This window comes from Serinus canaria, chromosome 3 (assembly GCF_022539315.1).
Source record: "Serinus canaria isolate serCan28SL12 chromosome 3, serCan2020, whole genome shotgun sequence".
NCBI classification, from domain to species: domain Eukaryota; kingdom Metazoa; phylum Chordata; class Aves; order Passeriformes; family Fringillidae; genus Serinus; species Serinus canaria.
In genome coordinates this window covers 112381344-112396483 of record NC_066316.1, presented here as the reverse complement: position 1 = coordinate 112396483, position 15140 = coordinate 112381344, and the positions used below count along the sequence as shown (strand labels likewise).

At 47.4% G+C, this 15140-nt stretch overlaps 1 protein-coding gene and 1 long non-coding RNA gene across 5 annotated transcripts in view; one reads left to right on the top strand and one right to left on the bottom strand.

The window, feature by feature from the left end:
• RAB10 (RAB10, member RAS oncogene family) overlaps window positions 1-15140 on the top strand; it is a 112382-nt gene that overhangs the window by 29434 nt on the left and 67808 nt on the right. For both annotated transcript variants that reach the window (XM_050972843.1, XM_050972842.1), the window contains exons 3-4: window positions 8521-8659; window positions 14593-14682. In XM_050972843.1, the coding sequence (XP_050828800.1) occupies window positions 8521-8659; window positions 14593-14682 (229 nt within the window). The remainder of the gene's footprint in view (window positions 1-8520; window positions 8660-14592; window positions 14683-15140) is intronic.
• On the bottom strand, window positions 8666-14584 carry LOC127059436 (uncharacterized). Of its 3 annotated transcripts, none has more exons than XR_007777265.1 (3): window positions 9137-14584; window positions 8937-9077; window positions 8666-8897 (listed from the first exon to the last, which is right to left on the bottom strand). It is a non-coding gene; the product is annotated as an uncharacterized LOC127059436 (long non-coding RNA). The 3 variants fall into 3 exon arrangements; XR_007777261.1 differs by having other exon boundaries at window positions 8937-9117; window positions 9248-14584; XR_007777262.1 differs by having other exon boundaries at window positions 8666-8802; window positions 8987-9117; window positions 9248-14584.

Below are 15140 nucleotides of genomic sequence, written 5' to 3'. Positions count from 1 at the left end.
TCCCACTCACATCAACCCCATGGCTTCATAACCTTGGTGTTGTAGATGCAGGGGAGTGGGTTCCAGTTTGGGGGGACACTGATCCTTCCAGTCATCCCAGAATAATCATGAGTGATTTCCTTCCTAACCAGGCATCTGGAGCTCACCTGTCCTCAGCACCCTGAGGAAGTGTTAGAACTGCCAGAGGGCAGGGCTGGATGGGATCTTGGGAATTGGGAATTGTGCCCTGGCACAGGATGCCTACCCTGGATCCCTGGCAGTGCCCAAGGCCAGGCTGGACACTGGGACACCCTGGGACAGTGGAAATGTCCCTGCATGGGACAGGATGAGATTTAAGGTCCTTTCCAACCCAAACCATTCCATGACTCTATGATTAAACTTAAAATCATCATGAAATGTAAAACCAGAAAGTACTGAAAAATGAGGATAAGTATAAAGAGCAAGATGTAATGAAGCTGTGCAGGTTGTGGGGTTTAGTGCCTTAGGGAAGTGGAGTTGGGTGAGCTGAGATTTGCACATTGGGAACTTTTAAATGTCACAAAACTGGGAAGTTGTGGCCTGAATCTGCTGCTTGTTTCTGCTGGGTTCAGATTGCACATTTGAAATGAAACTTGGGAAGCAGAAAATGAAACTCCTACAGAAAAAAAAAATGAAATGAAATGAAATGTTGTGTTTCCTACTTTTCCTGTGGCAGGAGTTTGCCCAGCAGTGGCTCAGTGTCTTGTGGAGGTGTTTTGTGCAGTGCATTTCTATTTCCCCACTGCTTCCTGCCTTTGAACTCACTCCACACTTGCAGGAGCTGTGCAACGTTCCCAGATCAATGCAAGGCAGCAGCTGAGTGAGCAGGGATGGACTTAGGGGAACATTTCCTGTGTAAAGGCTGCTCTGGATCTGCAGCTGGTTTTATTAAACCTCTGCAGATTCCCATGGGCCACTTCTGGAGCTCATCCAAGTCCCTCTGGGTGGCCCTGTCCTTCAGGTGTGGCACCACACAGCAGGACAGCTCCTTGCCTCTTCCTGGCTGTGGAAAAGGACCCTCTGACAGTCTCACTGCCATGCCCTCTGAAATTATATTTAGGACTAAAGCAGGAACACAAAGGTCAGGCTGAATTAAAGCCTGACCTGCCTGGGGTGAGGAGTAACTCAATCCCCAGTAGCTGTTAAGGCTGGGTGCTGCTCTGTGAGGAGCAGGCTGGATTAGAGTTCTGCTGCTGCTCCAAATGGGAATGAGCCTGTGAGGAGCAGGGTGAGACACAGCTCTGGACTGCCCTTCCCAAGAAATGAGCTTATCCAGGGCAGACCCAGCAGGATATCCAGGTTTTCCACCAGGAGAACCACTGCATGTCAGAGTCTGGGTGGAAGCAGTCCAGGAGCTGAGGAGCTCCTTGGCTGGGTCATTTTCCAGCTCCTCTTTGGGAGAATTGTTGCTGGGACAGTCACTAGTGATGACTCCTTTCTCTCCAGGAGCTGGGAGAAGGGAATTCACACACATTTGGGAGGGGAAACACTTCCAAAGGCTGGCACCTGGAGGGGTTTACAGTGCTGAATGGCTGGAAGAATATTAACACTGACAAGGTGCAGGGCAGGAATGAAGGACCAGAGTGAGAGATCCAGGAGAAGATGGTGCTGGCTTTGCTGAAGGACTTCAAAGGGACAGGGTAGTAGAGCTAAAACCTGAGTGATATCACACATTCAGGAGCTCAGAGCTGCTCTGAAATGGAAACCAAAAGGCTTTGGAGTTTCCAGAACTCATTAACATAGTGGAGCCCCTGAGAATTGAAATGGGATTTTCCTGCTGGTGTGGGCAGGAAGTGAGTGTGGCAGTCCCACAGAGCACAGGTTTGATCAGCACTGCCTGGGGAGAAAGGGACTTTCTTAGGGAGAACAACTGAAAAAATGAGGGTTCTTCATGATGTCAGAGCACATCTTGAAAATCCTGGATATCCTGAACAGGCAGGGAGGGTCTGATAGAACTTGCTGCTTTCTTCCACCACCAGAACATCAGTTCTGGCCTGAGGCTGGAAAGTGGCAGGTGGAAAACACCAGGAAATGAAGTTTGCTGGGAAACTCCTCATGGGATGTAGGGGTAGCTGCAGGTGTCCATGGACAGGTTCACAAGGGATTTCACAAGAGCCTGGTCAGGTTTGGACTCTTAAATCCACAGAGGGGATCCCTGGTTCCAGAATTCCTTAACCACTGGGAAATGGAAGCTGGAAAACCTCTGGGCTGCCCAGGTACAGCTCTGAGGTGCTTGTCAGGAGGCACCAAAAGCAGAGCTGGGTTTGTCATCCAGCCAAAGCACAGGCTCAAAGGAATGTAACTGGCAGCTAAAAATCTAAGTTTTTCTTTTTTTTCCTACTTAGCTGCTCCTCCAGCTCTCCCATCTTTAATGACATTTGTGTGTCAGCCTGTTTTCCTACAGCCTTCCTGACTGATTCCAGATTTTAGGAACAGCTTTATGTCTTTAGTGTGCAGCTCCTAGCTGTGTGGAGGACTCTAAAATAACATTTTTCTCTCAGTGCATCTCTGCTGGCTGCACATTTACATGGCCAGAGAAGTGTCCTCAGGATCTTGGTTGATTCAGCAATGAGCTGGTGTCAGAAATGTCATCCTGAGTCCTTCCAGGTGTGGGAATTCCCTGGGATGTGCAGGTTCTGCTGTTTAGGGAGCATGGTGGTGACCAGAGCTGCACACAGCTCCCCTCCCCAGTGCCATCGGCCTCATTAATTTCTGCAATTACCCTAGAATGTCTAGGAGTTAATTCTGTTTGCTGAGGGCTTTTGGGACTCGAGGTGAAAGATGTTCCTCTGGCATGGCAGTCCTGTAAAACAATTGGAGAATTCTCTCATTATGGAAGCTGGGGGTGCTCAGCCTGCAGAAAAGGAGACTCAGGGGTGCCCTCATCACCCTCTGCACCCCCTGAAAGGTGCCTGTGCTCAGCTGGGCTGGGCTCTTTCTCCAGGCAGCACTGACAGAACCAGAGCACACAGCCTTGGGCTGTACCAAGGGGAATTTAGGTTGGATATCAGGGAAAAGTTCTTTACAGAAAGGGTGACAAAGTTCTGGAATGGGGAGGTGGTGGAGTGCCCATCCCTGGGTGTGTTTAACAAAGCCTGGATGTGGCACTGGGTGCCAGGGGTGAGCTGAGCTGTTGGGGCTGGGTTGGACTCAATGGTCTTTAAGGTCTCTTCCAATCCAGTGATTCTGGGAATTTTTTTCCTGGCTGAGTGTTATTCAGAAAAGCTGAAATTTGCCACTCATGAAATACCTGACAGAGCACAGAACCCCAGGATCACTGAGATGGGAAAATCCTGCATGGCCATGGAGTCCAGCTGTGCCCAATGCCCACCTTGTCCCCAGCCCAGGGCACTGAGTGCCACATCCAGGCCTTTCTTGGACACCTCCAGGGATGGGCACTCCAACCCCCCCTGGACAGCTCCTTCCAAGGCCTGAGCACCCTTTCCATGGATCCAGCCTGTCCAGATCCCTCTGCAGAGCTTCCTGCCCTCCAGCACATCCTCCCATCCAGGGGCTGGCTGAGGGTACCCTGAGTGCCCATCCATGAAGGTGTTGGGCAGGACTGACCCGTCCCTGAGCCCCCTGGTGCCTGTGCCCAGCTGGATGTGCCTCCATGCCCAGGTTTATCCAGCCAGGAGTGCTGAGCCAGGGACATTTTTCCCTTTGGGAAGGGAAATCCTCAGCCTGGTGTTCCCCAGTCTCTCCAGTGCCACACTGGGCTGCACAGTTCTGCAAATGTAACAGCATTGGGACAGTAATATAATTCTTGGGATTATTTTGCTAGGAATTACTTGCTCTAATATGTTGAAGAGCTTCATTTTGAGCCACGTGGACTGGCAGGATGTTCACAAATCATCAGATCTAATCTCTTCTTGCTGCAGCCATGTAAATCTTTCATCAATAAATCATAATACATTTTAAAGGTTCTTTAGTCTCTGCCAGGTCAGCTGGAAAGCTGTCCCAGAAATTCCTTTCTCTGCAGGTTAAACCCCTAATATGATACAGCTTATGCATATCGTAATGTTGGCATGAGAATAATTCAAATAGATTTTTGACTTTCCTTGAGCCTCTCCTTTCCCCAGTCCCACAGGAGAGCCTCCTTTGTCTTCACAAAGCTGCACATCCCAGCTCCCTCCCTTTCCTGCCCTGTTTCGTTCTCCTTGGCTGTTTCAGTAATCCTTGCCCACATTCCTGGGAGCTGGGAGAGTGAGCCAGGCTGTGCCTACACCCAGAGCTTTGGACAAAGGGCTGGGGAGCCAGGGCAGCAAACATCCCTGCGTGCTCCCAGTGTCTGCTGCAGTTTGCCCAGGGTGGATCCAGCCCTCGTGGGCACCCAGAGAGCCATAACTCATTTCCTGTTTGCCTCAGCCAGCTCTAATCTGCAGCCATTAGGAGTTATCTCTGAATAATGAATGGAGAATCCATTAACCAGGGGAAAGGGCAGCTATAGCATTTATTTAAAAAAAAATAAAAAGGGAAACACTCCAGGTTCTTCACTTCTTCCCTCCCCAGCTTTCTTCTCTTCCATTAGCTGAGCTCCAGTTGCCAGAAAAAGCAGTGGAGGAGTTAACCAGGGAGTCAGCTGTAGGATGTGACAAGCAGTGAGTAGCAGCTCGGTGCTGCCAACTCCCAAGTTGTGTTAAACCACTCAGATTGATCCTGTGACAGCTGCTGGCCGTGGCAGGAGGGAGGAATCACAGATCCCAAAAGTCTGGTGGGGTTGGTCAGGCTGCTCCAGCACTGTCCTGCTTGGTAGGAGCCAGTGGGAGGAGAGTGGCCTGGGGGAAAGTGCTGGCACGTGGGTACAGAGAAAATAATGAGGGTGTGAGTGGAGATGCTTTGCAGGAGATTGTCCTGAGTGAAGGAAAGGATCCCACTCACTCTCTGGGATATGCTAGGAAAGGCATCAATTAAAGAATTAAACTCCCCCAGATTACTTCATGGAATCCCAGAATGGTTTGGGTGGGAAGGGACCTTAAAGCTCACCCAGTGTCACCTCTGCCATGGCAGGGACACCTTCCACTGTCCCAGGGTGTTCCCAGCCCTGCCCAGCCTGGCCTTGGGCACTGCCAGGGATCCAGGGACAGCCACCCTGTGCCAGGGCCTGCCCACCCTGCCAGGGAAGAGTTAACAGCTGGGACAAGGGGAGAGACTTTGGGGCTGGTATAGAAGATAAGCCAGGAAAGGTGAAGCTGTAAAGTTTAAATCCAGTCAAGGAGTGAATTTAATAATAATTCCAGCTGCTCTCAGCCAGCTGGAGAAATGTCACTGGAAAAAGTCCTGTGAAGTTCAGTGCAGGTAAATGCCAAGTCCTGGAGTTCAGAGGGATGTCAGAGCAGTCTGCTCCTCGTGGGGCCAGGAGTGGGGTGAGTAAACCTGGAACTGTCCCAGTGTGGGGCTGGTGAGGCTCCAGCTGCCTGTCCTGGGTTTTTCTGGGCCATGGGCATTGGGAAGAGTCCGGAGGCAGTGGGAGCTGGGGCTGTACCTGAGCCCTTTGGCCAGTCAGGGCCGGCTGGGGAAGGTTCCAGAAGCACAGCAGACATTTTGGGCACAGTGTGGGATCCCTGGGTGGTTTGTGGAGCTGGGAGTGGAGTCAGGGACCTCCTGAGGCCACAGGCAGAGATCCAGGCCTGGCAGAGCATCCCTGGCAGAGGCTGCTGGGGTTTGGGACCTGCCTGTCCCCTCCTCTGCTCCTTGGCCTCATCCTGGTGTCACCAGAGCAGAAGGACACCAGTGGCTGAGTGTGCTGGCTTGTGAGCCCCGAGCTGGGGGTCAGGGAGACACTGGGCCTTTCTGGAGGGGTTGTGGAGTGTGGAACCTTGGTTTAGACCAGTTTACATTTGGAGACACCTTGAGGTCGACCTTGTCATGGAATCACTGAATCAGGGGTTGGAAGGGACATTAAAGTTCATCCAGTGCCACCCCTGCCATGGCAGGGACACTGCCACTGTCCCAGGGTGTGCCAGTGTCCATCCCAGCCTTGGGCACTGCCAGGGATCCAGCGTGGGCACCCTGTGCCAGGGCCTGCCCACCCTGCCAGGGAACAATTCCTCATTCCCAGATCCCACCCAGCCCTGCCCTCTGGCACTGGGAGCCATTCCCTGGTCCTGTCCCTCTGTCCCCTGTCCCCAGTCCCTCCCAGCTCTCCTGGAGCCCCTGCAGGCCCTGGCAGTGGCTCCAGGATCTCCCCAGAGCTCAGTTTTTCCCTTTCCCCCCCAGATGTGCAGCCCACAGGATTTGTGTGCTGAGAATCAGGAGCCCAGCCCGGAGCCATGGCAGGCAGCAGCAGCTTGGGATGCCAGGATCCCAGCTGGGATGGGTGGGAAGGGAGCTCAGAGCCCCCCCAGTGCCACCCCTGCCATGGCAGGGACACTGCCACTGTCCCAGGGTGTGCCAGTGTCCAGCCTGGCCCTGGGCACTGCCAGGGGTCTTTGCTCCCACACCAACATTTAACAGCTCAGCTTCAGTGATGCTCCTCAGCTTTGATCAGAATTGGCAGAATTTGCATTTGCAGGATCAAATTAAACAAATAAACAAAAAAAATTAAAAGTTTTATCAGGCTGATCTGAGAAGAAAATTCCTCTCAGGGTTTAGTCCCAGGAATGTTGGGTTGTCTCTGTGGATCCACCCTGCTCTGTCTGTGACATGTGTGCTGTTATTTATGAGGAAAACATTATTAAAATAAACTCCTTCTAAAATCAAGCTTTACTATTTCAACTAAAATAACAACTACCCTAAAAAGTTCCTGTTAAAATAAAAAAATCATAAAAATAAAAATCAATTTATATAGCAATATATTCTTATTAAAAAACCCTCACACCTATAAAAAAGAAAATTCTACCATATAAAGCACTCACTTCCCTAAGAACTAAAAATATAAACTACCTAAAAAATTTTAATAAACATATACAGTATTACCAACCAGTAAGTGAAATAAAATAAATTAATAAAATAAGTTTCAATAAATTACTAACCAGTTAAATTCAAACACGGAACTTTCTAATATTCCTATAAATATGAACTATTAAAATAAAAATAAAGTTTTAAAGTAAGAGTAATATAAATAAAAATTTAAATAAAGTAAATAAACAATTTTTAAATTATATTAAAACTATGTAAGTAAATTTTTTTAAAATTAGAATAAAACTATGTAAATAAATTTTTGTAAATGTATTAAAACTATGTAAATAAAAATTTTAAAATTATATTACAACTATGTAAATAAATTTTTAAAATATATTAAAACCATGTAAATAAAAATTTTAAATATTAAATTTTTAAAATTATCTTTAAATTATGTAAATAAAAAAGTTTACAATTATAATAAAACTATTTAAATACAATTTTTAAAAATTATATTAAAACTATGCAAATAAAAAATTGTAAAAATTATATTTAAGCCATGTAAATAATTTATTATTAAAATTATTTATTTAATTTATTTGTTTTAAATATTTTTAAAACTATGTAAATTAAATTTTTTAAATTATATTTAAAATATGTAAATAAAAATGTTTTAAATTATATTAAAACTATTTAAATAAAACTTTAAAAAATTATATTAGAGCTATGTAAAAAAATTTTTGGAAAATTTATTTAAGCGTTGTAAATAAATGTTTTTTAATTACTAAAACTGTAAATATTTTTTTTTTAATTACCAAAACTATGTAAATAAAAATTTTAAAAATTATATTAAAACTTTGTAAATAAAATTTTTTTTAAATTATCAGAACTATTTAAATAAAAATTATTAAAATCATATTAAAACTAAATAAAAATTTTACACATTTTTAGAAGTATGTAAATTAATTTTTTTAAATTATTAAAACTATGTAAATAAAAAATTAAAATTATATTACAACTATGTAATTAAAAATTTTAAAAGTTAAATTTTTGTAAAATTACCTTAAAACTGTAAATAAAAATTTTTATAATTATATTGCAACTATGTCAATAAAAGTTTTAAAAATTATATTACAACTATGTAATATATCATTTTAAAAGTTATATTACAACTATGTAAATAAAAATTTAAATATGATATTACAATGATGTAAATAAAATTTTAAAAATTTTTAAAACTATTTTTTAAATAGTTAAAAATATTTTTAAAATAATATTTAAATATTAAATTTAAATATTATTTTTAAATATTTTTAACTATAAAAATAAGTTTTAATTAGTATTAATATTAAATACTTTAATATTTAATTACTAAATATTAAAGTAATATATATATGATATATATATATAATATATATATATATTTATTGTATATGTATAATATATTATTATATAATATTATATATACATAATAATATTATTACTATATTTAATAACTAAATATTAAAAGTAATTTTTTTTCGAAACCATGTAAATAAAAAAAATTGATTTTTTTTTTAAATTAAAAATCTAAATGTTTAAAAATCTGTTTAAAACTGAGGCTGCTGTGCCTAAAGCCAAGTAGGTGGTGCAGGTGGCAGCCCTGTGGTGTCTCGGCAGGGACACGGCGGGGCAGGAGCGCTTCCACACCATCACCACCTCCTACTACCGAGGGGCCATGGGCATCATGCTGGTCTACGACATCACCAACGCCAAGAGCTTCGAGAACATCAGCAAGTGGCTCAGGAACATCGACGAGGTGAGTGACATCCGTGCCACACCTGGGCCAGGGCCCTGAACGTGGGACAGACCTGGGCCAGACATCAGCCACACCTGGGCCAGACACCTGAACCTGGGCCAGACACCTGAACCTGGGCCAGACACCCCACACCTGGGCCAGACCTGAGCCAGACATCCCAAACCTGAGCCAGACATGAGCCAAACCTGGGCCAGACATCCCACACCTGAGCCAAACCTGGGCCAGACATGAGCCACACCTGGGCCAGACACCCCAAACCTGGGCCAGAGCCCTGAACATGGGACAGACACCCCAACCTGGGCCAGACACCCCACACCTGGGCCAGACACCCCACACCTGAGCCAAACCTGGGCCAGAGATCCCAAACCTGAGTCAAACCTGGGCCAGACATCCCAAACCTGAGCCAGACACCCCCAACCTGAGCCAGACATCCCAAACCTGAGCCAGACACCCCAAACCTAAGCCAGACACCCCAACCTGAGCCAGACATCCCACGTCTCAGCCAAACATGAGCCAAACACCCCAAACCTCAGCCAGACATGAGCCAAACCTGAGCCAGACACCCACACCTGAGCCAGACACCCAAACATGAGCCAAACCTGAGCCAAACACCCCAAACCTGAGCCAGGCATCCCACACCTGAGCCAAACGTGAACCAAACCTAGCCAAACACCCACACTTGAGCCAGATATCCCAAACCTGAGCCAAACACCCACACCTTAGCCAGACACCCCAAACCTGAGCTCCTGTGTGTGGTATTTTCAGGGTCCCCCATCGGAGGAAGAAGGAATGATGAATCCAACTCCATGGTCTTAGAAGGCTAATTTATGATTTCTTATTTATTATTTATTATTCTATTCTATTCATACAGAAGGCTTAACAAGATACTAATGAAAAACTCTGACTCTCTCCAGAGTCCCAACCCAGCTGATGGTGATTGGTCATTAAGTCAAAACAATTCACATGAAACCAATCAAACAAACAATATTGGTAAACAATCTCCAAACCCCATTTCAGAGCAGCAGAACACAGGTGAAGCAAATCAGATCATTGTTGTTTTCATTTTTCTCTGAGGCTTCTCAGCTTCCCAGGAGAGAAATCCTGGGCAAGGGGTTTTTCCAGAAAATATGACTGTGACACCTGTGCTCACCCAGAGGCTCCCCAGAGCTCAGCTCTGCCAGAGTTGCTTTTTTTTGGCTTCTTTCTCCTGCCTCTGTCAAGGTTTGAAGGCCCTCGAGAGGATGGTTCAGACTCAGGTGTTTATTATTTCTTATCAATGTTACAGCCTCCTAGCAGTGAGTTCTGCAGTTCAACAAGGCACAAAATGGCTAACATTCTCTTGGTACAAGGTTTTTTAAGGCTAAACTATCCAATTAAAAACAGACACCTAAATTATTTTCACTTTTAACCCAATAACTGATTTCTAAAAGCTCTCAATGTGGACTCTTCTACCCAATTACAAAATGCCACCCAAACCCATGGAGAAGCATGAAGAAGAAGCCCAGGGTCCCCAGAGCTCAGCTTTGCCAAGAGGTGCTGGTTTTTGGCTTCTTTCTCCTGCCTCTGTCAAGGTTTGAAGGCCCTCAAGAGGATGGTTCAGACTCAGGTGTTTATTATTTCTTATCAATGTCACAGTCTCACAGCAGTGAGTTCTGCAGTTCTTCACTAACAAGGCACAAAATGACCAACTATCTCTTGTTAAAAGGTTTTTTAAAACTAAACTATCCAATTAAAAACAGGCACCTAAATTATTTTCACTTTTAGCCCAATAACTGATTTTTAAAAAGCAATGTGGACTCTTCTACCCAATTACAAAATGCCACCCAAACCCATGAAGAAGAAGGAAGAAGAAGCCCAGGATGACCTCCTGTGCCCTCCATCTTGCTTCCACCCACAACACACTAAAAATCCCAGAACCTCAATTTCTCACCCAGTGACACACCCACACTGCTCTCTGTAATCTATTGCACACTTTTGTGGGTTCCAGTCTATCTTGAGCTCTGGGAAACTTTCTCCAGGAATGAGGGTCAGGGTCAGTGCTGCCCTGGGGGTCAGAGCACCCCAGAGCAGGCAGAGAAATATTCCCTGTGGTGCCCTGGGTTTGCACACTCCTGTGCTCACCCAGAGGGTTCCCAGAGCTCAGCTCTGCCAAGAGGTGCTGGTTTTTGGCTCTCTTTTCCTGCCTCTGTCAAGGTTTGAAGGCCCTCAAGAGGATGGTTCAGACTCAGGTGTCTATTATTTCTTACCTATGTCACAGTCTCACGGCAGTGAGTTCTGCAGTTCTTCACTAACAAAGCACAAAATGGCCAAGTGTCTCTTGGTACAAGGTTTTTTAAGGCTAAATTATCCAATTCAGAAACTACACCTAAATTATTTTCACTTTTAACCCAGTAACTAATCCTTCAAACTCTGCAGGTTGGGCTTTTCTGTCCAATTACAAAATCCCACCCAAACCCATGAAGAAGAAGGTAAATTAGAGCAATTTACTGCCACTGCCCCAAAACCTCCATCTTGCCCAATATTTATTACCATATTCTAAAACGCCAAACTCTGAGTTTTCCACCCTGTGACATCACACACAACTCCATACCCACAATCCCAGTGCTCTCAATCAATTCTGGAAGCTTCTCCACGGCCTCAGGTCAGATGCAGTGCTCTCCTGGGGGCCAGAGTCTGTCAGCACTGAAAGCCTGAAATTCTCAGCACCCACAACTCCAACAAGGGGGGCTGGACACTAAAGAAGAGCCTGTGGTGTCCTGGAATATCCACTGTGAGCATGAGCAAAGTGTGTACCTGTGCTGGAGCAGGGTGGGCAGTGAGGAACACACTGGGGGCTGAGAAATCAGGTTTGGGAGCAGCTCACACCACACAGTGAGGGCAGAGGGGCAGCCAAGCCAGGAGGAGCTGCAGAGTAGCTACACTGTGTGTTACTACTCTCAGTAGCTGCTCCTGAGTGTCTTGGTTTGAACAGGTGTGTGCTAAGGAGGGCAGGAGCCTTCCTTGAAATGGAAAATATAAACACACTCCCTCTGAGTTATAATTTTGAAGTTAGGAGGCTCTCAGGGAAAGATATGGAAAGAGAAATGACAGTTCTTTACTAGGAAAATTAAAAATACAAATGCAGTAGTACAAACAAACCAAAACAACACTGCCAGAGTCAGAGCAGGCCCTGTCCCCTGTGTGTCAGGGTGGTGGCACAGTCCCATCCCAGGGTGGCTCAGGGTGGTGACACAGTCCCATCCCAGAGGGGCTCAGGGTGGTGGCACAGTCCCATCCCAGAGGGGCTCGGGGTGGTGGCACAGTCCCATCCCAGGGGGGCTCAGGGTGGTGACACAGTCCCATCCCAGGGGGGCTCAGCCCTCCTGCAGTGCCAGCTGTGGTTCTGCTGGAGCAGGGATCCTGCACAAGGGGGGAGTTTTCCTCTGCAGCTCCAGGGCTGCTGGAGATGGGCCTGCTCTCCCTTGGGAATGCAGGGCAGCAGAAAGCTGCTCCTCTGGGAATGCAGGGGGCAGAGGCTGCTGTGGTATCCCAAAATCTCAGATTGTATCCAGGTAGGAATGCTTGGCTCCCCATGGGACGATGGAATTTGATCAGCCATGCAGGGACACTCACTGGCCAGGGACAGGACATAATTAATAATCAATGGCCCATTAACAGCAGAGATCTCCTGGAGGTAGGATTGGTTGTGGGAAAGATAAAGAAAACTGCCCAAAGAACAGAGGATAACAGCCCCACCTCTGACAGATGGCAAATACACACCCCCATTTCCAACCTCAGTCACTGAGTGTGTGTGGAAATCCTCCAGGGTAATTCAACATCAACATCTCCCCTCTCTCTTAATCATGTCCTGGAATATTTGGAGGTTTTTCATGGCTGGTGCAGGTAGCCTGGCTCCTGGTAGCTCATTGCCCTGGGCAGAGGAGAACCAGGACAGGGAGGCTGGAAAATTTCAGGCAAGGTCAAGTGAAGCAGAAGAAAAGTGATGTGGAAGCATTGAGTGCTTGGATCCCCACGAGTTCATCCTCCATGAATTCTGAGATGGCAAGAGAGCAGCACAGCTGGTAGTTCTTGGTTTTGTTATGCTGCTCCCAAGTGGAATAAATGTTTGGATTTTCCCAGAAAGCACAGAGGTGGCCCTGGAGAGCTGAGCACAGGTGAGGGCTGTCAGGCACTGCTCAGTGGAGCCCTGAGGCTGGAGAAAGCAGCCCAGCAAAAATGAGAGGTTGGGGTTTGAATTTCCCAGTGTGGGAAGTGGGACACGATGGTGTTTCTGGAGAAGTGCCCTGTGTGGTGGGGACAGGAGAGGGGATAAGGCAGCACAGGAGGAGACTCAGCACTGGGTTGGAATAAACCTGAAACTGAGGCCTTTGGACTCTGCAGTTGCTTTGTTAAAAACTCAGGGGTGTCCCAGGTGAGTGATGGATGTCCTCCAGGGCTTTTGGTCCCTCGTGTTTCCAATGTGGGCAGGTGGTTTCAGGTGTTTTCAGGAGTTTTCAGGTGCTTTGAGGAGGCTGCTCGGGGGCTGTGGCTGTCAGAGGGACATTGACACCTTAGGGAGCTCCTTTTGTTATGGGAGAAGCTCAGGAGTGGAGTGTCTGCAGAAATCACAGAGGCACTGAGCTTGGAAAAATCCTTTGGAGCTCATCCCCTGCACTGCCAAGGCCACCACTGCCCCATGTCCCCAAGTGCCACATCCTCACAGCTTTTAAATCCCTGCAGGGATGGGGCTCCAGCCCTGCCTGGGCAGCTGTGGGGAATGAATTTTTCCCAGGTCCTTTCCTGCCCAGCAGCTTTCCAACCCCTCTGGAGGGTTCCCTGGGGTTGGTGTGACCCCAGGGCAGGACCCAGCTCTTGGCCTTGTTGTCCCTCACCCCAGTGGCCCCAGGCCATGGATCCAGGCTGTCCTGGTCCCTCTGCAGAGCCCCCAGCAGATGCACATCCCACCCCCTGGGGCTGTCCCTGAGCTGAGCCAGGCTGGTGCCCTCCATGCCCTGGAGGTGTTGGGCAGGACTGACCCAGCCCTGAGCCCCCTGGTGCCCGTGCCCAGCTGGATGGGCCTCCATGCCCAGGTTTATCCCAGCAGGGTGCACCTCTCCAAGGCAGGACCAGGCAGTTTCTCCAGGAGAATGCCATGGGAAAAGGTGCCAAAGGCTTCAGCAGAGCCCAGGCAGATGCATGCACAGCCTTTCCCTCCTCCATTAAGGTCTCACTGTCACAGAAGGAGATCAGGGTGGTCAGGCAGGACCTGTCAAAGCCAGACTGGCTGGGCCTGATCTCCTGCTTGTCCTGCACGTGCTGTGTGATCACAGCCCAGGTGATCTGCTCCAGGACCTTCCCCAGCTCCTGGAGTTCCTGGATCCTCCTTCAGTACTTCCTGGAGCCTGGTGTCACACTGGCCAGCCTGCAGGGAGACAGGACCTCCCCAGCTCCCCAGGACTGATGAGAAATGATCCATATTCCCCCTCCAGAGAGGCATGTGCTGCAGGGAATGGGCTGGATCTGGGATTGCTCATCCCTGCCAGGCTGACACTGCATCCTCTGACCCCACACCGTGCAGGAAGCACCAACCCCTCCCCTCCTCTCCCTTTGGAGACCCTGCCCTGTTCCCTGGTTCCCTTCTCCCATTTCTCTCTTTGGGTCCTGCCCCCTGTGTTCCTCCCCAGTCCCTCTTTCTCCCCTGGCTCATCCCTCACATTGTGCAGTGACAAAATGGGGAGGAGAAAACCATTAACCAGTGCTAGGAAGTCATTAGAGGCTGGGGTTAATTAACAGCTCGTTCCTCTGCCACTGAGTGCATGAAGCTCCATCGTGGGCAGCTGTAAATGTCCCCAAATTGCAGGTGCAGGTGGTGGCCTGGCCACACCAAAGTGAAGCAGATATTTTGGGTGTGAGGGAGATGTGTGACCTGTAACCCTGTCCCTGTGTCATTCCAGCACGCCAACGAGGATGTGGAGAGGATGCTGTTAGGAAACAAGTGTGACATGGAAGATAAAAGAGTTGTCCCAAAAGCAAAAGGTGAACAGGTGAGTATCAAACAAAAACTTCTTTATCCAAGTCAGCAAATCACTGCCAAGACTTCTGCCTGCTCCAGGGGGTTGGGATGCCCCAGTGGGGTGTGCCAGGGAATGAATGCAGGAGCTGATGGATGTGAATCCTGGGAATGTTTGCTCAGAAACTGCCATGAATGGGGTGAGCTCAGCTGCAGTTTCTGCTCCTTTTGATAACTCAAAATTCCCAGACATCCCTGAAGTTCCTCACAGTGTCACAGTGTGTGGTGTCTGTCCTCTGAGGCTCAGACACAGACTGGGGATTATTTAGTAGATTTTAATTGTTCTGAATTGTGACATTCTGAATCTTCTGAGCCACCTCACCTGGCTGGTGCTGCTGGTGCCAGTTGGGAGGGAGTCACAGAATCCCAGAATCCCTGAGGCTGGGAAAGAGCTCCCAGAGCATGAATCCAGCCTGTGCCTGATCCCCACAC